This window comes from Mustela nigripes, chromosome 14 (genome assembly GCF_022355385.1).
Source record: "Mustela nigripes isolate SB6536 chromosome 14, MUSNIG.SB6536, whole genome shotgun sequence".
NCBI classification, from domain to species: Eukaryota; Metazoa; Chordata; class Mammalia; order Carnivora; family Mustelidae; genus Mustela; species Mustela nigripes.
Genome location: NC_081570.1, coordinates 99,807,594 through 99,831,747, shown reverse-complemented (window position 1 = coordinate 99,831,747; position 24,154 = coordinate 99,807,594). Strand labels below are relative to the sequence as shown.

General features: G+C 45.3%; 1 protein-coding gene and 1 long non-coding RNA gene across 3 annotated transcripts in view; one reads left to right on the top strand and one right to left on the bottom strand.

Annotated features, from left to right (window-relative positions):
* The first annotated feature begins 2,222 nt into the window (after positions 1-2,222).
* On the top strand, positions 2,223-23,554 carry LOC132001353 (uncharacterized). The gene is made up of 3 exons (XR_009399598.1): positions 2,223-2,432; positions 19,701-19,776; positions 23,156-23,554. It is a non-coding gene; the product is annotated as an uncharacterized LOC132001353 (long non-coding RNA).
* ATP1A1 (ATPase Na+/K+ transporting subunit alpha 1) overlaps positions 23,450-24,154 on the bottom strand; it is a 28,749-nt gene continuing 28,044 nt past the window's right edge. For both annotated transcript variants that reach the window (XM_059375844.1, XM_059375845.1), the window contains exon 23: positions 23,450-23,806. In XM_059375844.1, coding sequence (XP_059231827.1) covers positions 23,778-23,806 — 29 coding nt within the window. In that variant the 3' untranslated portion in view covers positions 23,450-23,777. The remainder of the gene's footprint in view (positions 23,807-24,154) is intronic.

Genomic DNA, 24,154 nt, shown 5'->3' with positions numbered 1-24,154 from the left:
TACAAAGGTGAAAATGACTGTGCATTCACATTTTTATGTGCGTTTCATCGCAGCTCTGTCAAAATAAATCTGTATACATACAAAAGGAATGAAACCAAATATAGGCAATTAACAAGAGTGATATGCTTGGTGGTAAAACTAGAGTAGTTCTTAAAATCATGGCATCGTCCTCAGGATTTTCAAAACCTTGCGCGGGCTCTGTAGGACCTCAGTAAGGCACTGGGTCAAGTTTTAAGCACGGTGCATGCAGGTCGCCTGAATCTCCAGACCCGCGCGTTCCCAGCAGGACTCTAGCTTTAGGACCAGAGACCGCTCCCTCCACCCGGAATATCCCCACCTTTTCCTGAAGGCTGGAGGCTGGGATGGCTCAGAAGGCCTAGAGCGACTTCCCGCCGACCCCGCGGGAGGACCCGCCGCGAAGTGCCCGGCTCTGCAGAAGGACCCTCGGCGGCCGCCGTAGCTCAGCGCGTACTCCGCGGGTCCCCCTGCGCGGCGCCTATTGCGCGGTGGCAACCGCCGGAGGCCGCCGGGAGCATCCTCAGAGCGCGAGGAGCGTGGCTTCCTCGCTTGTAAGATGGGCTCCTGGCCCACCGGGCGTGTGAGGACTGAGTGAGGCGTGCGTAAGCGGTGATAAAGCACTTATCACGGTGCGCGTTCCCCTGGTGGGTGGGCCACCAGCCCGAGGAGGCGTTCTTAGCTGCGTCGTGAGAATTCAGTGAGAAAAGTAACCACAAAGAAACTGCTTCTAGTTAGGACTTGGGAAGCGGTAGACATTCCTCCTGAAGTACGGTGATCTACACGCTGCACCTGTGGAAGCACACGCCCGTAGCGTCTGCTGCTTGTAAGAGTGCAGGTGGGCTGGGAGAAGGCATTTGCCAGAGAGAGCCAGAGGGGAGCCGGCCCGCGGCGCCCAGGCAGGCAGCAGCACCGGCCCGGCCGGACACGACTGCGCACCCCCCGCCCCGACCCTGGGGCAGCGTGTCTGCTCTAGGCCCTGCCCGGGGTTTGCACGTGCTGTGCCCTTCAGTTCCCACAGCCGGACTCCGAGGCCAGGAGCACAAGTACAGCTTGTCCCGCCTGAGCCGAGCGGGTGCCGCACACACTCCTAGTAGTATCCCTAACAGCTAGCTGGGACTCCTAGTAGTATCCCTAACAGCTCGCTGGGGTTGGCCGCGCAGCCTCCAGGTTGAGTGAGGCGCTGTGAGGCAGCTTCCTGCAAATAGCCAAGTCCGGGCCCGCCTGGCTCAGTCCACCCTCCGCTCCTCGGTAAGCCCAGCCTTCTCCAGTACTACAGAGAAGCAGGTTGACCTTTCTTCGTCGTTCAAGTGAGGGTGTTTCACTTGCACTGAAAGTGCATTGTACCAGCTATGTTTAGCCCTTTCTCTTTGCACCCATTGTACTGAGTGCTCTGTAATCTCACTTAATCCAGGCAGCCAACCTCACAGTGTTCTGTCCGCTTTACATGTTGCGAAGCTAAGACTCCGTTTAAGAGGCATGTTGAAGGTCATAGCCAGAGAGGAGCAGATCCAGAATGCGAATCTGGGCTGATCTTGACTCTTAACCCATATGCTCGTAACAGCTACACTACTCTAGAGATCTACCCATACTTTCTGCTTTAAACAAAATGCTTTCTGAACCTTAATTTTCAGGGCCTGTAATGAAGCGTTTTTCAGAGCAGGTTTTCTAAGTTCTCCCCTCTTCCCCCTCCCATCCAGGCTCCCTTCACTAACCTTTTATTCACTGCAAACATGTAATAAATGTGGGCTGAGTTTGTGAGCTCAGCACTGGGCTTAGCCGACTTTGCTTAGAAAATTCAGCTGCAAGCCACTTGTTGCCCAGCCAGACCCTCAGAATGAAATCCAGGCGTTCAGAGAACTTGGCTGTGTAGCAGCAGTCACATTATGATATGGCCTCCTTGGGTCCTGCCTCAGATGCTTTCCATCCACCTGTTCTAAGCAATGCACTTGCCCTTCCCCACAAGTTCTTGGGACAAAACGTCCTATGCTTTCACCTTTATGTGGCTTCAGATGTTGGATTTAATTAACAAAAATTCTGCAGCAGTAATGTGGTTATGAGTCAGGGATGTGTACGTGTGCTCGCCTGTGTGTGAAGCCAGTCTCTCAGCACCAGCTAAAAATGTGAAGCTGCCTGTCAGTGCCGGGAATTGAGGACACCATATGCTTGCATTTCTAGGTCTTCCTAAGAGTTACATAACTGCCCCCAAAGCCAGGGGGCAGGAGCAGGGCCAGCCGTGGGAGATGTTTCCAAAGAGGAATGCTGAGGAAGGACTGACCTTGAGAAGACCGGGAGTTCGCCAGGCCATGGAATGTTCCCAGCCTCAGGGCTTAAACAAAAACTGTATTCAGAGAGCGGGTGCTCTGTTGAGAACAAGCCCTGTCTGTCTCCCTGCTTTGTCTTGGGGGTTTATCAAGGTGAGCCCTTACTCTTTGGGGCACTGGCTATTGAATTTAGAGCTGGGCACAGCTGCCAGAGCAGAGCCCTCGTAATCCTCCCAGCCATCTCTAATTAGCAGGCTTTGGGGCCCAAGCATCTTTAGGGCCAGGCAGAGGTGAGATAAGAGCTCTAGCCTCATCTAGTCCCAGAATATGGCTCCAGAAAGGCATTGTTGAGAGAGGAGAGCTGTGGGAGGGGACAGCCGATCAGCAAGGGCTTATCAGAGGCTCGCTCTGGTCATCTTTGCGGGAGGGAGGTATCCGATTGGCCCCTTGCCTTGTAGAGAACTTTCCTCACCACCCTCCCTGCCCTCTGTTGTGCTTGACTAGAGCTTATTTTTCTTTCAAGACTTCAGTTCTGAGGTCTGAGACCTTGAGCTGCATTTTTCAGACTCTGGGTCATGACTGTTAGTAGTGGCTCACACCCAGCATTAAAAAAAAAAGAAGAAGAAGATGAACAATAAAGTGAGCTATCCAAGCACGTCAGACATAATAAAGATCATGTTATTTCAGGTATATGTATAAAATTAATTCTTACTGGTGATGATAGTTAAAAAAAAAAAAGGAAAGCCTCTGGTTAAGAAGCTATCTATGTTGATATCCTTCTTACTACAACATCAGAAACCCTTGCTCAACCTAGTTTAGGCAAGAAGAGTGTTTATTATATCACTAAAAAGGATGTTTAGAGATGGAGCAGGCCCTGGGGTTATTGATACAGGCTCTACCATGCGACCAAGGATGTCAAGCCTTCCTGCTGGGTTTTAGCCTCAGGCTGGTAGCAAGATTTGCAGAAGCGCTGTGTCTGGCTGTCCTTGTGTCTCTGCAGAGTGAGGGCATCCTCCCTAGACGCCTTCTGGCTACTGTCTCTCTGTTGGTGGAGAATCAGTCACAGCTCTGGTCTTAGACCTGCCACTGGCAAGGAGGGCATGACTCCCATGAATAGAAGAGCCTGAGCAGGAGGCCTTCTGGATCTGGAACCAGGAGGGAAGGAGGCATATCTGATCAGAAAGAGGGTTCTGACCAGGTGCTAGAAGGCAGAATGGGAGAAGGTACTTTCAGTGTTTCAAACTGACAAGTGACTGAGGCCTAGAATACACGAGAAATTCCTGCAAGTTAGGAAAAAGAGAGCAACCCCCGCAGAAAAGGAGTCAAAAGATAGGCAATTTTCATATACGAATTAACCCTAAAAGCTAACAAACAAGACAAGATACCCAGTCCTCATTAATCACCAAAGAAGTATATATTTAAATGAGGTTGTACACCATTAGGTTAATAGTTAGAAAGCTGGGTAACTCCAGTTGTTGGCAACCCAAACACACTGCTGGTGGGAGTGTGGACGGATGCAGCCATCCTGAGAGGTAGTCTGGTCTTCTCGTCAAGTGATGTAAATGTATATAGTATATGACCAGCAGTTCTGCTCCCAGGGAAATTCTGACAGAGGCCACTGGGGATGTGTGTGACGATGTTCCCTGATGCCTTATCTGTGGTGGAGGGGATTTTTCCACAATTCTGCCATCCATCCCTGAGAAAGAAAAGGTCAGGTGGGCACACCAATAAGGTACTATGCATCACTTAGGGGGGATGGATTAGACATATCCATGGCAACATGGATGGATCTTAAAAATGAAGTGTGTTGTTGTTGTTGTTGTTGTTTAAAAGAATCTGGTCATGAAATTTTTAAAGGTCATTTTTTTTTTTGAAGTGGGAGACATGTACTGGATTTTTCTGGGTGAAGTGACACGATGTCTGGAATTTGTGTTAAAATACTGAAAGAATAAAGTGAGAGCATGGGGAAGGGAGATCAGAGGGAACAAAACTGAGGAATGTGGGTAATTGTTCAGGCCTGGTGATGGCTACATGGAACGTTACTACATTGTCTCTACTTGTGTGTACCTTAGAGATTCTTCATGACAAAAGCTTGAAACAACACATTCAAACAAAAAGCTGCACATTAAAAGGGTACCCATAGTGCAGAAGAACACAGTGAAAGGTGGTTCTGGCAAATAAAAGACAAAAGAAAATAGAGAAGATCTTTGGTGTTCCATCTGAGAGGCTGAGAAGACTTGCCTCCCTTGGAGCATGGGCCAGGGAATAGGGAAAGACACGCCTCCGAGATCTGCTCAGTGCCCACCTTTATTTTCTCCAGGAGCCTCCCTCTAACGCCCAAGGCTTGGTTAGGCTTCTCTTGTGGGTTTCTGCAGGACTGGGGGCTCTCCTATTCTGCCATTGACTCCGCGGCATCTTCGTGCACCCTCTTCCCCAGCAGATGTGTGTGATAGGGCCTGGGAATGTGCATTGTGTTTTGCTCAGTGGTCTGTCCCCAAGATGTGGCACAGGCTCTACTGCATTGGCTGGTCTCTGTAAAATCAGTTGAATGGAAAATAATAGTCAAGGTTTGTTGGTCATGATCTCTTTTTATTCTCACAACTGCGAGGTCGGAAATCCTACTTTCCCTATTCGATCAGCAAGGAAATGGAGGCTCTAAGAGGTTAAGAGATGTGCTCAGTGTCAACTAGCTGAAGCAGGGCAGAGCCCAGGATCCAGCCAGGCCTTCTGCCCTGAGAACTGATATTCTCCATCACTGTACTATACCATCCTGGGGGAGGGATCACAGCCCCTGAGGTTGAGAGGAGAAGCTAACTTACCTGAAGCGCTTTGAGAGCCCCGGCGGGTACTCCCAAACCAGGAGCTGGAGGGTGGTGGTACAGGCTCTGGAGTTAAAGGCATGGCTGAGAGGGAAATGGTGTGATCAGGGAAATGGGAAGCAAAGGAAGAGAGCTTGCGATAATAGCTGCTAGAGGCCAGCAGGTGATTGAAGCCAAGAACACTTTTTCTAAATTGTGCAGGGCTTGAAACTGGAGGCCGAGATCCAGTGCTCCCAGATGGTGTGTCTTTCTTTCTAATAGTTTCTTAATCAGTGGTTCTCACTGTGGGGCGGGGAGGGGTTGTTGGCCCCAGGGGTCCTTTGGCAGTGTCTGGAAAGAGAAGGGGTAATTAATGACATCTAAGGGGTAGAGGCCAAGGGTGCTGCTAAACGTGCTATAATGGAAAGGACAGTCCTCCCTGCCCCCCAACAAAGAATTATCCAGCCTCAAATGTCAGCAGTGCCAAGAATGAGAAACTCGGCTTAAAACTATGGATTGCTCTTAACCTGTAAGATAGTTCTGACCATTCACCCCTTTTGCTTCTTCCCGTCCTCTCTCAGCTTCCAGAAACACTGCGTACAAGGACTTGGCAAAGACAGGGCATTGTCAGGAGAAGCCTGCATGCTGGCAGGGCCTAGGGGGTTTCATGTGTTGGAGGCATCATCTCCTCTGATGGTTCACCACAGTCCTGGACCGCTGCGCCATGCCGCCTTCCCACTCTCTGATACTTAGTCCTGGTTAGTGGTTAACAACCAGCTCTGAGAAAACAAGCCCTGGTTTGATAATTTCCACACTGTACATATTCCAACCTTTGCCAATTTCAAGCTACCTGTGTGAAGTCAGCTAGCTCGCAAAGAACCTGAAAATCGAACTGTCAGATGAGCTGGAGGGAGTTAGCTCTCACACACCACGGGTTAGACCCAACTTTGGATCTCCCGTATTCTCTCTTCAGTCACACAGACATGCACTGAGCCAATGGCTTATCAAAAGTTTCTCACTGTCCCAATATGGGTATTTCTTTCTCTCTCTCTCTCTTTTTTTTAAAAGATTTTGTTTATTTACTTTATTGTTTATTTATTTGACAGAGAGAGACAGCAGGGGGAGTGGGAGAGGGAGAAGCAGGCTTCTTGCTGAGCAGGGAGCCTGATGCAGGACTCGATCTCAGGATCCTGGGATCATGACCTGAGCCAAAGGCAGATGCTTCATGACTGAGCCACTCAGGCACCCCAGCTCGGGTATTTCTGATACAGCCCTCCTGTGTGGCCCTTCCATGCAGCTCAGGACCCAAGCTCTTTCTGTCCTGCAGCTTACCTTCCTCTAGGGCTGTGGCTCTCAGCTAGAGATCTGGAGACACAGTTCCCTGGGGCCCTGATTCAGCAGCTGGCGGGGGCGGGATTGGGGGGGGGGAGTGCCAGGGAATGGGCATTTTCTTATCAGTCCGCAAGTGATGCTGCTGGATGGGGCACACCTGTTGAGAACCATGTTGGAATCACCTGGAGAGCTTTAGCAAATCCTGATGGCTGTGTTCCACGTCCTGACATCCTGATCTGATGGGTCTAGGAGGTAGCTCAGGTGTAGAGATAGATAGGAAAGTTCCTGGGTGATTTCAGTGTGCAGCCAAGGATGAGAACCCCTGTTTTAAGGGCCTTACTATGTCTTTTTTCATTCAGCAGATGGATGTAGAAAGAGAATGAGGACTTTATGGGCAAAGGCTTAGGGCCAGGCCTGGAGGTGATCTTTGTATTAGTCAGTTCATATCTCATTGCATGCCTGCATCTCACAGGGGAGGCCAGGAAATGTGGCCTTACTGGGCCCACGGGTGGAAAGTGTGCATAGTCTTTGTTGAGCGGGCATAACAACTAACGAGTTGCTGCTGTACCTACCCATAACTGCTACGTTGGAATGGTTATGAGTGGGCCCACAGGTGTCGGTGCGTCTATGTGAGCTGTAGTAGTTGCTGGCTTTAGGGTAAGTTGAGATGAAAAACTCCCAGTGGCAACATAGGGTGTGTTTGAGTCCCTAGAGGGAGGCAGCTTGACATAGTGGAAAAACCAAGGCTTATGGATCTATGCTCAAACCCTTCCTCCACCACCTTCTACAAGTTACTAACCTCTCTGAGTCTGTTTCCCCTCTGTAAAGTGGGAATAATTCCTACTTCTGACTGCTTCATAGGATTAAGTGAAATGACCATTAAGCTGCAAAGACATAGGACAGGTCCCACAAATATCTGTTCCCCTTCCCTTAGAAGATACTGTTGCGTTGGCACCAGAGCTCAGGGCACGGGGGCAGATGACCTGCAAAGACTCTGGGCTTCCCTCCTGGCGCATGCGTGGAGAGCTGAGTGTGCTGTGGAAGGGCTAGCTGGCTTTCAGGGTTCTGCTCTGTTCTCCGGGAGAGGAGGAACCCACCCACAGGCGACTCTCATTGTAGCATATGTTTCTGGGATGACGTTCAGTTGGCACAAACATCCTGGGATGTTTCATTTTAGGAAGACTTTAAGACCTTGCAGCCAGTTTTAAATGGAGGAATGATCTGTATTAAAGAAAGGTTCTTGACGTTACTGAACTACTTCTTTATAAACCGTAATGCTTTCCAATGCATAAATTACACCAAGGCAGCCCTGAATGTGGGAAGGGCGGGGATCCTTGATCCCTAGAGAAGGCAGGGCCAGGAAGGACAATGTTGGAACCACTGAAGAGCGGGCATAACACCGAGGTTGCAGGAGGTAAGGGACTTGCTACCCTCCAGCTCACAGCCCTGCCACCTCCTGGGAAACAGATCTGTGGCTGCATAGCTGGCCTGGGATGAGAGCCACCTGCCCTCACGCTTCCCAGTTCCACAAGCTGTGGGGTTGGTCACCCGGCAGTGCCTGGGGGCAAATCCACTTGAATTCAACAGCCTATGCTTAATTTCCAAGAAACTTTCCATGATCTTGTGTTTTAACACCGACTCTGACCTTCCCTGTTCTTTTTCATAAAGCCACTGCCTTTCTCTGGTCCTTGGCCCCAGCACCAGCCTTCTGCCTGCCTAGTGTTTGCTTATAAGGTACCAGCTGCGAAGTTTTAGGAGGCTGGACTCTGAGCTCAGCTGTCTGGGTCTGAGGCAGATTCCCCTACTTCTGCCACTTTTTAGCTGTGTGACTTCAGGCAAGTCACCCCACTTGTCCGAGGCTCACTTTTCTTGTTTTGTAAACACTGGCAGTTTAGGACATTGCCTGGCACAAGTCACTGTTTATGGGACTGGGGAACACCGGGTAGGCGCTCCTAGATTTTATCTTCAGGGGACACTTGGAGCACAGCTGCCGTTGAGATGTGTGGAAAGATCGGGGAGGTGGGGGCTTAGGAAGTAGGTCACCCGTTAATGAATTCTGATGAAGAGCCAGGCGCTGTGCCAAGCCCTTTCCACGAGTTACTTCACCTTACTCTTCACAGCACCCCATTAGGGAGGAATGGCAGAGGCTCGGGGAATATAAATGCCTTGCCCAGATTGCCTACCTATTAAACTGAGGAAGCAGGCTTTTCTGACCACTGCCGAGGCCACTCCGCTCTAGGCACACGGGGTCAGGGGCAGGAGGAGCGGACATGGACCCTGTACATGAAATAAGCAAGCCTGAGCCCAGCCAGGAGGCTCTCTACCCTATAAGCCTCTGAAACTGTACACAGCAGGTCGGCCTCCAGGAGGGCAGGAAACCAGAGCCCACCAGCTAGAGCCTTGCCTTCGGAAGCCACATGAGGTTGTGGACAAGTCCCTATGCCTCTTTCCCCTTCTGTTTATGTTTTTTATACAATGATTTTATTGTAATTTTTAAATTGAGGTATAATCGAAACCCATATTCATTTCAGATGTACAGTTTTTGTATATATTTCAAAATGATCATGAGAAGTCTTGTCGACCTCTGTCACCATGCATAGTTACACATTTTTTCCTGATGATAACTTTCAAGATGTATTCTCTGATCCTCTCAAATGTACAATACAGTATTATTAACTCCTTTAGCCATTTCGCCCACCCCTCCTCCACCCCTGCTTCAAGCAACCACCAAGATATTCTGTGTATCTGCGAGCTTGGGATTTTTATTTGATTTAGAATCAATGTAAGTGAGATCATAATGGTATTTTTCTCTCTCTGATTTATCTCATGCAATAATGCCCTCAAATTCCATTTACTGAGTCTCAAATGGCAAGATCTCATTCCTTTTATGACTGAATAATATTCCAGAATATACCACATCATCTTTATTCATTCAACCGTTTGATGGACACAGGTTGCTTCCATATTTTGGCTATTAGAAATAATGCTGCAATGACATGGGGGCAGAGAACGCTTTTGGAGTTAGTGTTTTCATATCATGTGGGTAAATACCCAGAAGTGGGCCTGCTGGATCTCAGGGTAGTTCTAGCTTCTTTAGCTTTGTTCTTCTTTGTCAGGATTGCTTTGGCTATTTAGGGTCTTTTGTGGTTCCATAGAAATTTTAGGATTTTTGTTCTAATTCTGTGAGGAACGTTATTGATATTTTGATTGGGATTGTGTTGAATGTGTAGTTTGCTTTTGGTAGTAGGAACATTTTAATGATATTCTTCCAATCTGTGAGCATGGAATATCTTTCCAATTGTTTGTGTCATTTTAAATTTCTTTCATCAGGGCTTTATAGTTTTCAGAGCACACGTCTTTTACCTCCTTGGTTAAGCTTATCCTCAGATATTTTATTCTTTTTGGTGCAGTTGTAAATGGGATTTTTGTCTTAATCTCTCTTTCTGCTACTTCATCATTAGTATGTAGAAGAAATGCAGCTGATTTCTGTATATTAATTTTACATCCTGAAACTTTACTGAATTCATTGATTCTGATAGTTTACTACAGGAGTCTTTAAGGTTTTCTATGTATAGTATTATGGCATTTTCAAACAGTGACAGTTTTACTTCTTCCTTAGCAGTTTGAAGGCCTTTCATTCCTTTTTATTGTCTGATTGCTGTGGCCAAGACTTTCAGTACCAACATAAATAAAAGTGGTAAAAATGGACACTCTTATTCCTGATCTTAGAGGAACAGCTTTCATATTTTCACCATTAAGGATGTTGTTAGATGTGAGTTTTTCATATATGGCCTTTATCATGTTGAGGTGTATATTCCCTCTCAACCCACTTTGTTGAGAGTTTTTTTTTTTTTTTTTATCATGAACAGATGTTGAGTTTTGTCAAATGCTTTTTTTTTTTTTTGCATCTATCGAAATGATCATTTGTTTTTATCCTTCATTTTACTTATGTGGTGTATTGTATTGATTGATTTGTGGATATTGAACCATCCTTGCATCCCCAGAATAAATCCCACTGGATCCTGGTGAACGGGTCCTTTTAATGTAGGTTTAAATGCAGTTTGCTAATATTTTGTTGAACAGTTTTGAATCTATGTTCATAAAGGATATTGGACTGTATTTTTACTTCTTTGTAACGTCTTTGGTTTTGGTATCAGATAATGCTGTCTACAGAATGTATTTGGAAGCTTTCCATCCTCTTCTATTTTTTGGAATGGTTTGAGGAGATTAGGCATTAAATCTCCTTTAAATGTTTGGTAGAATTCATCTCCGAATCCTTTTCATCCTGACTTTTGTTTCTTGGGAGTCTTTTGATTACTGATTCAATTTCATTGCTGGTAATTCGTCTGTTCAGATTTTCTGTTTCTTCCTGATTCAGTTTTGGGAGGTTATATATTTCTAATAATTATCCATTTCTTCTGTGTTGCCCAATTTGTTGGCATATAATCTATCATAGTAGTCTCTTCTAATCCTTGTGTTCCTATGATGTTGATTGTTCTTTTTAATTTCTGATTTTATTTATTTGAGTGCTCTTTTATTTTTTCTTGATAAGTCTGGCTAAATGTTTATCCATTTTCTTTATCTTTTCAAAGAACAACCTCTGGGGTTAATTTATGTTTTCTATTTTTTTTTTTAAGTCTCTATTTTATTTATTTCTACCATGATCTTGATTATTTCCTTTTTTCCTACTTTCTTTGGGCTTTTTTCTTCTTTTTCTAATTCCTTTAGTTGTATGATCAGACTGTTTGAGATTTTTTCTCAGTTCTTGAGGTAGGCCTGAATCACTATACATTTCCCTCATAGAACTGCCTTTGCTGTGTATATTTCCTGTTTGATTTCTTTGTTGACCCATTGGTTGTTTAGTAGTATGCTGTTTAGCTTCCATTTGTTTGTGTTTTTTCCAGTTTTTTCTTCTTGTAATTGATTTCTGGTTTTATATTGCTGTGATTGGAAAAGATGCTTAATATGATTCCAGTCTTCTTAAATTTATTTTTTGTTTTGTGGCTTAATGTGTGATCTGTCCTAAATAATGTTTCTTTTGTGGTTTAACCTGTGATCTATCCTAAAGAATGTTCCATGTGTACTTAAAAAGAATATGTATTCTCCTGTTTTTGGATGATGGAGTATTCTGTATGTATCCGTGAAGTCCACCTGATCTAATGTATCATTCAAAGACACTGTTTCCTTATAGACTTTGTACCTGGATGATTGATCTATTAATGTAAGTGGGGTAGTAAAGTCACCTAATGTTGTACTACTGTCAGGTTCTCCCTTTATATTTGCTAATGTTTACTTTATGTGTTTAGGTGCTCCAGTATTGGGTCCATACATATTTACAGTTGCTATCTCCTTTAGTTGTATTGATCCTTTGATCATTCTGTATATATGGCAGTATAGAGGGCTCTTGGGCTTTTTTTCCTCCCATTCCATCACCCTGTGTCTTCTAATTGGAACATTTAGACCATTTACTTGTAAAGTAATTAATAGGGTTTACTTACTGCCATTTTGTTAGGTGTTTTCTGGTTGTTTTGGTAGTTCTTCTCTGTTCCTTTCTTCTCTTATTCTCTTTCCTTGTGACTTTAAGGTTATGTTTGGCTGTGCTTGACTTTCTTTCTCTTTATTTTTTGGGTATCTATTATAGGTTTGTGATTGCCCTGAGATTCCTATATAACAGCCTAAGTATATAGTAGTCTATATTAATTGTCACTTAAGTTAGAGCATATTCTAGAAGAACTTTATTTTTACTCCTTCCTCTACATTTTGTGTGCATATTGTCATATTTTACATCTTATTGCGTGAGTTTAAATTTTTAGATATAATTGATTTTTATTACTTTAAAAAATCTTTATACTAACCTTATAAGTGATTGCTCTGCTATCTTTACTGTATGTTTGCTTTTACTCATGAAATGTTTTCCTTTCTAATGTACTTATTTTCTTTTTAAAGGTTTTTTAATTTATTTCTTTGTCAGAGAGAGAGAGAGTGAGTGCGTGCACAGGCCAGCAGAGTGGCAGGCAGAGGCAGAGGGAGAAGCAGGCTCCCTGATGAGCAAGGAGCCCCATTCGGGACTCAATCCCAGGATGCTGGGATCATGACCTGAGCCGAAGGCAGCTGCTTAACCGACTGAGCCACCCAGGTGTCACTCTAATGTACTTCTAATTATGGCCTTTTCCACTTAAAAAAAAGTACCTTTAACATTTCTTACAAGGCCATTTTAATGGTGATGAACTTTTTAGAGGTTTGTTTGGGATAATTCTTTGTCTCTCCTTCAATTCTGAATGATAACTTTGCCAGGTAGAGTATTCTTGTTTGTGGGATTTCCCCTCTCCCCTTTCAGTACTTCAAGTATATCATGCCATTCTTTTCTGGCTTGCAAAGTTTCTGATAGAAAATCAGCTGATAGCCTTATGGCATTTCCCTTGTATGTAACCACTTGCCTTTCTCTTGCTGCTTTAAAAAAAATTTTTTTTTTTTACATTTTAATTATTATGTGTTATGGTATGGATCTCTTTAAGTTCATCTTGGTTGGAACTCTCTGTACTTGCTAAACCTGGATATCTGTTTCCTTCTCCAGGTTAGGGAATTTTTCAACTATTATTTCTTCAAGTAAGTTTTCTGTACCTTTATCTCTTTCTTCTCCTTCTGGAACTTCTATAATGTGAATGTTTGCTTGCTTGATGTTATCCAAGTGATCCCTTAAGCTATCCTCATTTTTTAAAAAAAAATTCTTTTTTCTTTTTGGTGTTCAATTTGGTGCTTTCTGTTCTTGTTTTCCAGATCACTTACTCATTCTTCTGCATTCTATAATCTACAGTTGCTTCCTTCTAGTATATTTTTCATTTTGGTTGTTGTATTCTTCAACTCTGATTGGTTCTTTTTTATATTCTCTATCACTTTCTTGAAGTTCTGAGTTCATCCACTCTTTTCTCCAGTCTGGTGAACATCTTTTTTTTTTTTTTTTTTTTTTTTTTTTTTTTTTTTTTTTTTTTTTTTTTTTGCATAGATCACAAGTAGGCAGAGAGGCAGGCAGAGAGAGGGGAAGGGAAGCAGGCTCCTCATTGAGAAGAGAGCCCGATGTGGGACTCAATCCCAGGACCCCAGGATCATGACCTGAGCTGAAGGCAGAGGCTTTAACCCACTGAGCCAACTCAGGCAGCCCTTTGGTGAGCATCTTTATGACTATTACTTTGAACTCTGTTAGAGTTCATTTCATTTAGTTCTTTTTCTGAGGTTTCATCTTGTTCTTTTATTTGGAGCACAGTCCTCTGTCTCCTCATTTTGGTTGACTTTCTGTGTTTGTTTCTATGAATTAGATGGAACAGCTACTTCTAAATTTGAGCTCCTATGTGTGGTCATCCCCTGTATGAACTGTGTGTCCATGGCGACTTTGGCTGGGTGGCTGCTTGGAGATGTGGCTGACATTGGTTGAGGATCCTAGGGCACTCCATGCTGGAACTGCCCTGGTGGGATGGCTAGAGCTGAAGTGGGCCTGGGCCAGGGAAGTTTCAGGGCTCTTTGGGAAGAGGGTATCCTGGCAGAATAGCTGAAGCTGAAGTGAGTGAAAGCTAGAGGGCCCTGGGGCACTCCTCACAGGGGCACACTGATAGGGCAGTTGGATCTGAGGCAGGTGTGAACCAAGATTTGCTGAGGTACTCCATGCTGGGGGTGCTCTGGCAAGTCATCTGGAGCTGAAGTGGTGCAGGCCTAGAGTGTTTCAGGGTGCTTTCTGCCTGTGTCACCTTGAGGAGATAGCTGAAGCTGTAATGAGCTCTGACAGGGATATCCTCATGTGTACTACACTGGGACCACATTGGTGGGATACCTGGGGCTCCCGTGGGCTAGGGGCTGAGGCTCACTAAAGTGGCAGGCCTGGGGCGCCTGGGTGGCTCAGTTGTTAGACATCTGCCTTCAATTTAGGTCATGGTCTCAGGGTTTGGAGATTGAGCCCCAACTTGCGCTCCTCGCCCAGCGGGGAGCCTGCTCCCTCTCCCTCTGCTGCTCTCCTGCTTGTGCTCTCTTGCTCTCTCTCCCTGTCAAATAAATAAAACCTTTTTTTAAAAAAAGATTTTTATTTATTTATTTGACAGAGATCACAAGTAGGCAGAGAGGCAGGCAGAGAGAGAGGAGGAAGCAGGCTCCCTGCTGAGCAGAGAGCCTGATGCGGGGCTCGATCCCAGGACCCTGGGATCATGACCTGAGCTGAAGGCAGAGGCTTATTAACCCACCGAGCTACCCAGGGGCCCCTCAAATAAATAAAATCTTAAAAAAAAAAAAAAAAGAGCAGCAGGCCAGCTAAGGTGTTGGATTCTGCTCCTGTCCATGTTATCAAGGTAGAAGAGGATATATCCCTCTGACCCAGAGAGATTACCAGCAGCAGCCCTGTCATTTTTTGGGCTGCTAGGCTACTTTCTTTATATTCTGGTTGCACTTTTAAACCATGGCTTTTTTTGTGCCCCAGAGTAGACAGATCTGCTCATGGTCCCTCTGTGTTATCCCTCCCCCACTATAATTCATGGTGGTAGGGCTAAAAGTTCCTTTTGTTACCATGTTTCCATCTCTCTTGTCATTCTCTATGTGGGCTTTCCATTGTTGTGCAGAAGCTGTTCAGCCAGCCCTCAGTTCTTTTTCAGGGGGAATTGTTCGATAAGATGGTCTAGATTTGTTGTGTCTGTGGAGTAGGTGACTTCTGGACCCTATTTGTCAACATTTTGGACCAGAACCAATCTTGTTTCTTTTTCTTACCTAATTGCTCTGGCCAGGACTTCCAGTACTATGTTGAGTAAATGGTGAGCGTGGGAATCCTTGTCTTTCAGCTATTGGGTTTGTGATATATGGCCTTTATCATGCTCGGGTATGTTCTCTCTGTACCCACTTTGTCAAGAGGTTTTTTTTAAAATCATAAATGAGGGCGCCTGGGTGGCTCAGTGGATTAAGCCTCTGCCTTTGGCTCAGGTCATGATCTCAGGGTCCTGGGATCGAGTCCCGTATCGGGCTCTCTGCTCTAGTGGGGACCCTGCTTCCCCCTTTCTCTTTGCCTGCGTCTCTGCCTACTTGTGATCTGCCTCTGTAAAATAAATAAATAAAATCTTAAAAATATATAAATGCATAAAAATAAAATAATAACTGAATGTTGAATTTTGTCAAATGCCTTTCTGCATCTATTGAGGTGGTCATGTGGTTTTTATCTTTTATTTATTAATGTGGTATATCATGTTGACTGATCTGTAGGTGTTAAACCAGCTTTGTATCCATGGAATAAACCCCATTTGGTCATGGCATAGGATCCTTTAATGTATTTAATGTAATACATCATAGTTAATGTATGTAATGTATATTTATTTTTTGCTAATATTTTATTGAGGATTTTTACTTCTGTATTCATCAGGAATATTGACTTGTAAATTGTTCTTGTGGCATCCCTGTCTGGTTTAGGTGTTGGGGTACTGCCGGCCTCATAAAATAGATTTGGAAGGGTACTCTCCCTTTCTGTTTTTTGGAAATGTTTGAGAAGGATTCGTGTTAATTCTTTAATGTTGCGTAGAGTTCATCAGTGAAGCCTTTGGGTCCTGGGATTTGTTTTTTGGGAGGTTTTTGATTACTGATTCAATCTCCTTATTAGTAATTAGTCTGTTCAGATTTTTATGATTCAATCTTGGTAGTTTGTATGTTTCTAAGGAATTTATCCGTTTCTCCTACATTGTCAGATTTATTGGCATATGATTGTTTATAGTAGTCTCTTATGATCTCATCTATTTCTGTGGTATCAGTTGTAATGTCCCTTCTTTCATTTCTGATTTTATTTGAGACCTCTTTCTCTCTTGTTTTTCTTGGTGAGTGTAGGTAAAGTTTTATCAATTTTGTTTATCATTTCAAAGAACCAGCTGTTGGTTTCATTGATCTTTTCTGTTGTCTTTTTAATTTCTGCTCTGATCTTTGTCATTTCCTTCCTTCTGCTAACTTTGAATTATGTCCCTCGAGGTAAAGTTACATTGTTTGAGATTTTTTTGTTTGTTTCTTGAGGTAGGTATTTATCGGTATGAACTTCCTTCTTGGAACTACTTATGCAACATTATAAGTTTTGGTATGTTGTATTTCCATTCTCATTTGTCTCAAGGTAACTTTTTTTTATTTATTAAGTTTTTTATTTTAATTCCACTGTAGTTGACATAAAGTGCTATATTAGTTTCAGATGTACAATATAGTGATTGAGCAATTCCATACATTACTCAGTGTTCTTTATGGTAAGTGCACAGTACTTTTTGATTTCTCCTGTTTTCTTTCTTGATGTTTTAAGTAGCATGTTGTTTAATCTCCACTTATTTGTGATTTTCCCAACCTTCATCTTTTTTTTTCTTTTTTAAGATTTTATTTATTTATTTGACAGAGATCACAAGTAGGCAGAGAGGCAGGCAGAGAGAGAGGAGGAAGAAGGCTCCCCATGGAGCAGAGAGCCCATTGTGGGGCTTGATCTCAGGACTTTGGGATCATGACCTGAGCCGAAGGCAGAAGCTTTAACCCACTGAGCCACCCAGGTTCCCCCCCAAGCCTTCATCTTATACTTAATTTCTAGTTTTCTACCATTTTGGTCAGAAAAGATACTTGATGTGATTTCAGTCTTTCATTTTTTTAAGACTTGTTTTTGGCCTAACATATGATCTGTTCTGGAGAATGTTCCATGTGCACTTGAGAAGAATATGTATTCTGCTGCTTTGAGATCATATATTCTCTAGATCAGATGAATTTTAACAGATACATAATATGCCATATGAGACTGATGTTTCCTTATTGATTTTCTGTCTGGATGATCTGTCCATTGATGAAAGTACAATATTGTATTTCCCTACTGTTACTATATTACTGTCTGTGTCTCTCTTTAGGTCTGTTAATATTTCCTTTATATATTTAGGTGCTCCTACACTGGATGCATAAATATTTACAACTGTTAAGTCATCTTGTTGGATTGACCCCTTCCCATTATATAATGCCCTTCTTTGTCTCTTACTACAGTCTTTGTTTCAAAGTCAGCTGTGAGTATAGCTATACCAGCTTTCTTTGGGTTTCCATTTGCATGGAATATCAAATATCTTTTCCATCCTTTCACTTCGGTCTGTGTGTGTCCTGTTTAAAGTAAATCTCTTATAAGCAGCAATAGATCGGTCTTTTTTTTTTTTTTTTTTTTTTTAATTGTTTCAGCCACTCTGTCTTCAATTGGAGAAGCTAGTCCATTTACATTTAAAGTAATTATAGAAAGGTATATACTTACTGCCATTTTGTTCATTGTTTTCTGGCTGTTTTGTTTTTGCTATTTTCATTTGTGATCTGATGAGTCTGTTTAGTGGTATGCTTAGATTTCTTTGTCAATGGTGGCTCTCCTGCAAGTTTTTGCTTTGTGGCTACCGTGAAGTTTACACATAACAACTGGTATTTATAACAGTTTATTTTAAGTTGATAACAACTTAAGTTTGAGAATGCATCCTAAGGCTCTATAGTTTTACTCCCCTCCCCACCCCCACGTTTTAGGTTTTTAATGTCACGTTCTATGTCTGTTTATCTTATGCATCTGTTAAACATCGTAGTCTTTTAACCTCCATACTAGCTTTAAATTGATCCACCATCTTTACATTAGATTATTCTAAATTGTACTATATAATTACCTTTACCAATGAGATTTATATTCTTGTATTTTTGGTACTTTCTTATATTTTCTATCTCTTGTGAAGTTCTCACTGTGTTCATTCATTCTTTTCCTGAGTTTGGTGATGCTGTTTCTTGACCATTACTTTGAACTCTCTATTGAATAAATCATTTATTTCTGTTTCATTAAGTACTTTCTCAAGGCTTTATCTTGTTTTGTTTGATAAATGAAACACATTAGATAAAACAACCCTGTCTTCCCATCTTTAAGGAGTGGCCTCATGGAAGAAATGAACCTTAGAGTTCAACCCTGCCCGAGCCTTGGATTATCTCAGACCTTTGTGACTGTCTAAGCATTATTTTTGGTGGCTCCCAGTAATTGAGGGTGAGCCAAGGTTTGCCGGTATCCAAAGGGGAGGAGTTCAGTCAGCACCTAGGTTCAGGCTGATTGGAAGCTAGACCCTTAGGCAGCAGCTTTTAAAGAATGTAGATACACACGGTTCTGTGGAACTGCAAGCTTAAGTCCTTCTGGGCACCAGGAGGGCACCAGGGCCAGGCAATCTTGAGGTGTCCTCTGGGTAGTAGTCCCAGACATTAGGGTGCCAGACAAATGTATGAGTTCCTCTCTGGGAGATACTGACAGTTTGGAGCAAGGCAGGGGGACCGTGCTTAGATGATGTGTCCACTGGCCTCTGTCCTCACAGCGCATCTTAGTAGACCCCTAGATATGTACCAAACTAGAGGTCTGCCCCTCAGGCTGAAGCTCCTGAATGAGCAAATGGTTCTGTCACAGAGAGACCTGGTATGTCTTTCGGTTTGCTGTCTGTGCAGTGCCCTGGTGGTGACAGCCAGACAGGAACCGTCCCCCGAATTGTTAAGAGTCCCATGGGATCCAGGAACACATGCCCTGTGGGTCACCAAGTGCTCAGTGATTGAGGGGCTTCCCCTGGGTGACAGCCATAAAAGCTGGAGCACCAGACACATGGACAAGCTCCTCTCCAGGAGGTACTGGCACTCTGGAGTGTGGTGGGGGTGGAGGGAAGTGAGAAGTCAGCACCAGCTGCTGAGGTCTCTGGAAAGGATGACACTAGGGTGTTAACTGTGGCTTAATTAGAAGCTGGCCCCTCAGGCTGATGATTTAAGATCAGCAAACAAGCCTCTTTCCCTGAAAGCCTGGGTGCCTCTGAATCGGCTGTTCCGTGCTGGTCCTGGGGCAACTAAGTCTGGGCACAGGCTTTTGAAGAGCAGTTTTACAAGTTTGCTCTATAGCCCTAAGGGTCTCATGAACAGAAACCCATTATTTTCAATGTTCAGTGTTTTGGAGGCTTGTGTCTTAGAAGCTGGAGTTGCCCAGTGTAGAGCACAAAACATTTGCTTCTCAGGAAAAGCTCTGGGTTTTGAGTATCTGCCTTTGTGAGTGCTCCTGCCAGGGGTAGGGTTAATGGCCAGATTGTGTTTCAGCCTCCCATAGCTGCATCAGTGTGGGGTTTTCTTGTTTGCCTGATATGTGTGGGCCTCACTTTAGCTTTTAGGGTTGTTTTTCCAGAGGAAACTGTTCAAATGCAGCTGTAGATTTCACGTGTCTGTGGAGGGAGGGGAGTTCAGGATCTTCCTGTGACACCATCTTGAACTGAAACCTGCTTTTCTCCTTAAATAGGGAGTACTGGCCACCGTGCTAAATGCCAGCTTCTTTTTAAGGCACTGAGCTGAGCGTGCAGGATGAAACAGAAAAGGTAGGTGCCTGGACCTCACAGAACTTACAGGTTAGCAGGGGAAAGTGGATATGAAATTAATAATTACCCAATAGAACAGCACTGTGAGTTCTGTGAAGGAATAGAGTACTAACCAATTATCTAATAGGAGATAGTGACCTAGTTGGGGTGAGGGCCGGGGGTTTGGAGATCATTTCAGGCCCAGGACAGGAATTCACATGCTCTGGGACGCAGGCATGTCCAAGGACCTGTGTCCTTGGTGTCTCTTTGCCTTCTACCATCACTGGCCGTGGTCTCCCACCGCTTCTTGACATCTTGATTCTATGCATGTCCTCTTCTGAATCTTCTTAATTTCCAATTCTAAAGTTTTAGGAGAGGCAGAGGCCCTAACTCATAGATTGCTGGTAGACCTGGGCATGGATTTCTCTTGGGTGAAGTGTCAGCCCTGATTTAAGAAACTGAGATTCAAGGTCAGGGTAAAATGTTAAAAATATGGGGGTGGGGGTGAAGTCTGGTAATGAACATTCATTCACTCAACAAGTACTGAACGTGCCAGATGTTGGGGAGGGTATGGCCTGGACTGTACAATTATGAATTTGTAGTGTACCAAGGAACACACTAATACATAGGCATAAGTGCCAGGTGTGCAAAAAACAAGGGCCCAGTGAGCCTTCCTGAAGAAAGAATTGGGCCTGAATGGCATCCAGAAAGTTGAGTTGATTAGCCAGCAGAATGCAGGGTGGGCCAACACGGGGATGGGGGTTGCTAAGGGGACTTGCAGGATGCTGGGGGCAGTGTTGTATAGCCGAGGGACTTCCCGGGAGCCTAAATGGGGGAGCAGAGATGTGCATATGTGCTAGAGTCGAGGGTGAAGACATGGACGGCCAGAGAGGCAGCCAAGCGGAGCGTGGAAGGTGGGACAGAGCCATGCATCAGAGTCACCTGGGAGGCTTATTGAAACAGATTGCTGCATCCCACCTCCAGTTTCAGTCAGTCTGTAGAAGATGCATTTCCACAAAGTTCCTGGGTGATACTTGTCCAGAGACAACATGCAGAGAAGCACTGGGTTAGAGGAAGGCCAAGAGTGAGGGGACTGGCTAGGAGTGAAGGGAGGCACCTGGAGAGAAAGGGTTTATTGGGATTTATTTAAAGGATTTATTGGCAGCCACTGTGCTCATCTTTTTACATATTATCACAGTCCTGAGATGTCATCCTTATTCTAGAGTAAAGGAAGCACAGAGGCAAAAATCTGTGCCCATGGCCAGTTAGTCAGTGACTGTGTCTAGATTAAGACACAAAGCCTGTTCCCAGCCACACTGGAATGGACAAGTGGTGACTGACAGTGTGGTGGCAGGGGCCACAAGGGAGACAGAAACTTCATGGGACTTCCAGCTTTCTGTTTGGGCAACAGGGTGGTAGACATAATTGCCTAGAGCAGGTTCAATTTGGGAGACCTCAAACTCGGGCTTGCCTTTGGGGTTAGGACTGGCGTGTTATGCTTTCTGAATAAGTTCAGATGTCCGATAGACAAGTGGATGCAAGAGTCTGGGGACTCGGGAGAAAGGACCAGACTGGAAAGGGGCTGGAAAGCATCATGTGGGTGACATGGTGTTGGGAAGCCCCAGGAATATGAGGTAGGCAGAGGGAAAGTATGGGGCCCTCCCTGAGGAAATGAACAGCCAAGGAGCAGGCGAAAAGGGGGCTGAAAGCTAAGGGCTGGGCAGTGATGTTGATGGTAGTTTCTCGAAGTGTGTGATGGAAGCAGTGCTGCTGTAGAGGTCAGGCAAGGACTGGGATGTGCTGCTGGATGTAATAAGCAGGTCAGTGGTGACCTCAAGCAGGCCACTTTCAGGGGACAGGTTAATGGGAGGCAGGAGGTGGCGGAGGGATGATTAGGAGGTGAGCAAGTCGCGGGAAGAGGCCAGTCGAGATGGTTCTATTGCGGATTTATAGGTCTGAACAGGAGTTGGGGTCAGTATTCAGGAGCCGTTTCTGTCACTGTTCTGGAGCCTTCCTTAGTGACTATGAACAGGGCTTAAGGGAGAAACCAAGTGCAACATAGAAACGAGCCCAAGTGTTGTCTTGCTTTTAGAAAGCTTAGAAAGATCTGGCCCCTTAGGAGGGCTGATTTGGGTCCTAGTTTTACCTATCCCTTAGCTGCTTCCTCCAGAGCAAACTTTGGGCTACAAAACTTTTTATTCAGAGGATTGTCCGAAGGTAGAAATACTCTGGTGGGAAGGGAGCAGGAGGTTCAGAGCCTCCCCTTGTCCTGCTCTGTTCCACCCTCCCTCCGGGTGTCTCAAAGCCTAGGGCCGCTTAGAGCAGTGAGAAGCCCCAGCCTGGAGGCCACCTGGGGTCACCCCCAGCCTTGACTATGTCAGGTCACTGACCTTCATCATAGTAGTGTGTGTTCCCTGCTCAGTTCTCGGGGATGCCAGAAAGCAGACACGTGGTGATTAGGGGCGAGGATAGCAAACCTGCCAGGGCTGTATGGGTTTAAGCACATGGCAGGGGTCTCCTGCCGCCATCACGGCAGTGAAGCCCAGCATGTCCTCCAGCAGCTAGTTACTACCTGTCTCACGGTCCAGTAATCCTGACAACTCTCTCTGTAGCTTCCTCCTGGTTTCCTTATGTCAGGCTGAGCAGATGGCTCTCTTTAAAGATGGCTGGCTTACAGGTGCAGAGCTCATCCCAGGGGAAGGGGCCCCGAGAAAGGAAGAGCTGCTGGGTTAAGGGCAGACCACCCAGCCCTCCCAGTCCCTCCGACTGGAGGGGATAGGGACAGTTGACAGCCAGTATGTGGGAATGGTCTATCTCCCTTCCCCACCCAACTGCGCAGCTTAGAAGTGAATCGCAGGCCAAGAGGCATGAGCAATGGATTAAACTTCAGAGGAGAAAAAATACTTGAACAACTTCTCTGATCACATGCAGAGCGTGATCAATCTGGGGCCAGTGGTTAAGGACTCTGGACTATTACCTGCTTGAAGCAAGGACAGTCTCGGAGCAGGGCTAGTGAATAGCACTCGGGCTGGAGTACGGAGCCAGGAGACCGAGGAGGGCGTTTTTCTGCTCCCTCTTTGAAAGCAGGCCTTCTCAGACTTGACTCCAAAGTAGACAGATCTCTTACCTTTTTTCCTTAAGTGCCTTCTGGCACATAAGGGCTTTCTGAAACGGAGCCGTTTGCTGCCACACTGGGAACATGCTATGTGAAAAAGGAAGCACGTGTAGAGACACACATGCTGCTGAGACAGTGTGCATGGGGGCTTCTGCCGCTCAGACCCACCGAGGCCTCACAATGTTTGAGGCGTTGTGGCGGGGACCCGAGAGATGGCAGGTGGGCTGAGGGCTGGGACCAGGCTGGCAGGAGTGTTATTACACCAAGTGACTTCATCTTTCACAGGGCATGTTTTTCCACCAAGAAGCAGAGGATCGGCAGCAGCTGGAGTTACAGCACCCCCAGCCCCCCCCACCCCTGCCCTAACGTGGCCCCTACAGGAGAGAACAGGTTGGGTAAAGCCATTTCCTCACAATGAGACGGAGCCTGGGCAAAAAGTTTCCCCTGAACAGTGGTTCTGCACGGTGACTGGGACTCCAAATTGCCTAGAGAGCTGAGGAAGCTGCTGGGACCAGGCTGTGTGCTCGGAGAGTGGCACTAGATGTCCAGGCCCCAAAAGGGAGGAGGGCACGAGACAGATTCCGTTATAATAGCCATCTTTATTTGTAAAAATCCAGATATAAAATGTATTCTTTCAGTCTTTCCAAGTTTTCCTTTTTACAAAAACAAAAAGGCACATAAAAACCATCCCCGCTGTCATTCCCATAGACGAGGTTTTTCAGGCAGCCCTCCCCCCTCCCCCCCCATAGAGCTACATGCTTCATTCCGGGACGTCTCGCTCCCCCACATGCTTCGGTGCTTTCCTACCAGGGTAGAGTTCCGAATTCCAAGACTGAAGTACACAAAGGGGGTGGGGGTGGGTGCGAAGTGTGTGGCGCGATGCTCCGCGGCGTGCAGGACACAGGATCTAGTAGTAGGTCTCCTTCTCTACCCAGCCTGGGGGCAGCACAGACAGACAGACAGACACATGGCAGTGAGGCCTCCCAGCTCTAGCACAGTGGGAACGACAGGGAGCGACCGGGGGTGGGGGTCACCCAAATTCAATACCGGGCTTCAACTGTTCTTATTGCAAATGCTTCTAGAAAGGACTTGTTAATTGGGAAGACGGCTCCAATTTCGGACCAGCTTTCCACTCTATCATATTGGGTTTGAGTTCCATTCAAAATAGGATTGCTTCTGAAAGCCCTTGGGGATGGTACTGTGGCTGTAGGCAGTCTGGGTTGCCTTAGCCCACCCGACTGATGCAACAGAAGCCACGGAACGACAGCCTCCCCCACACCCCTG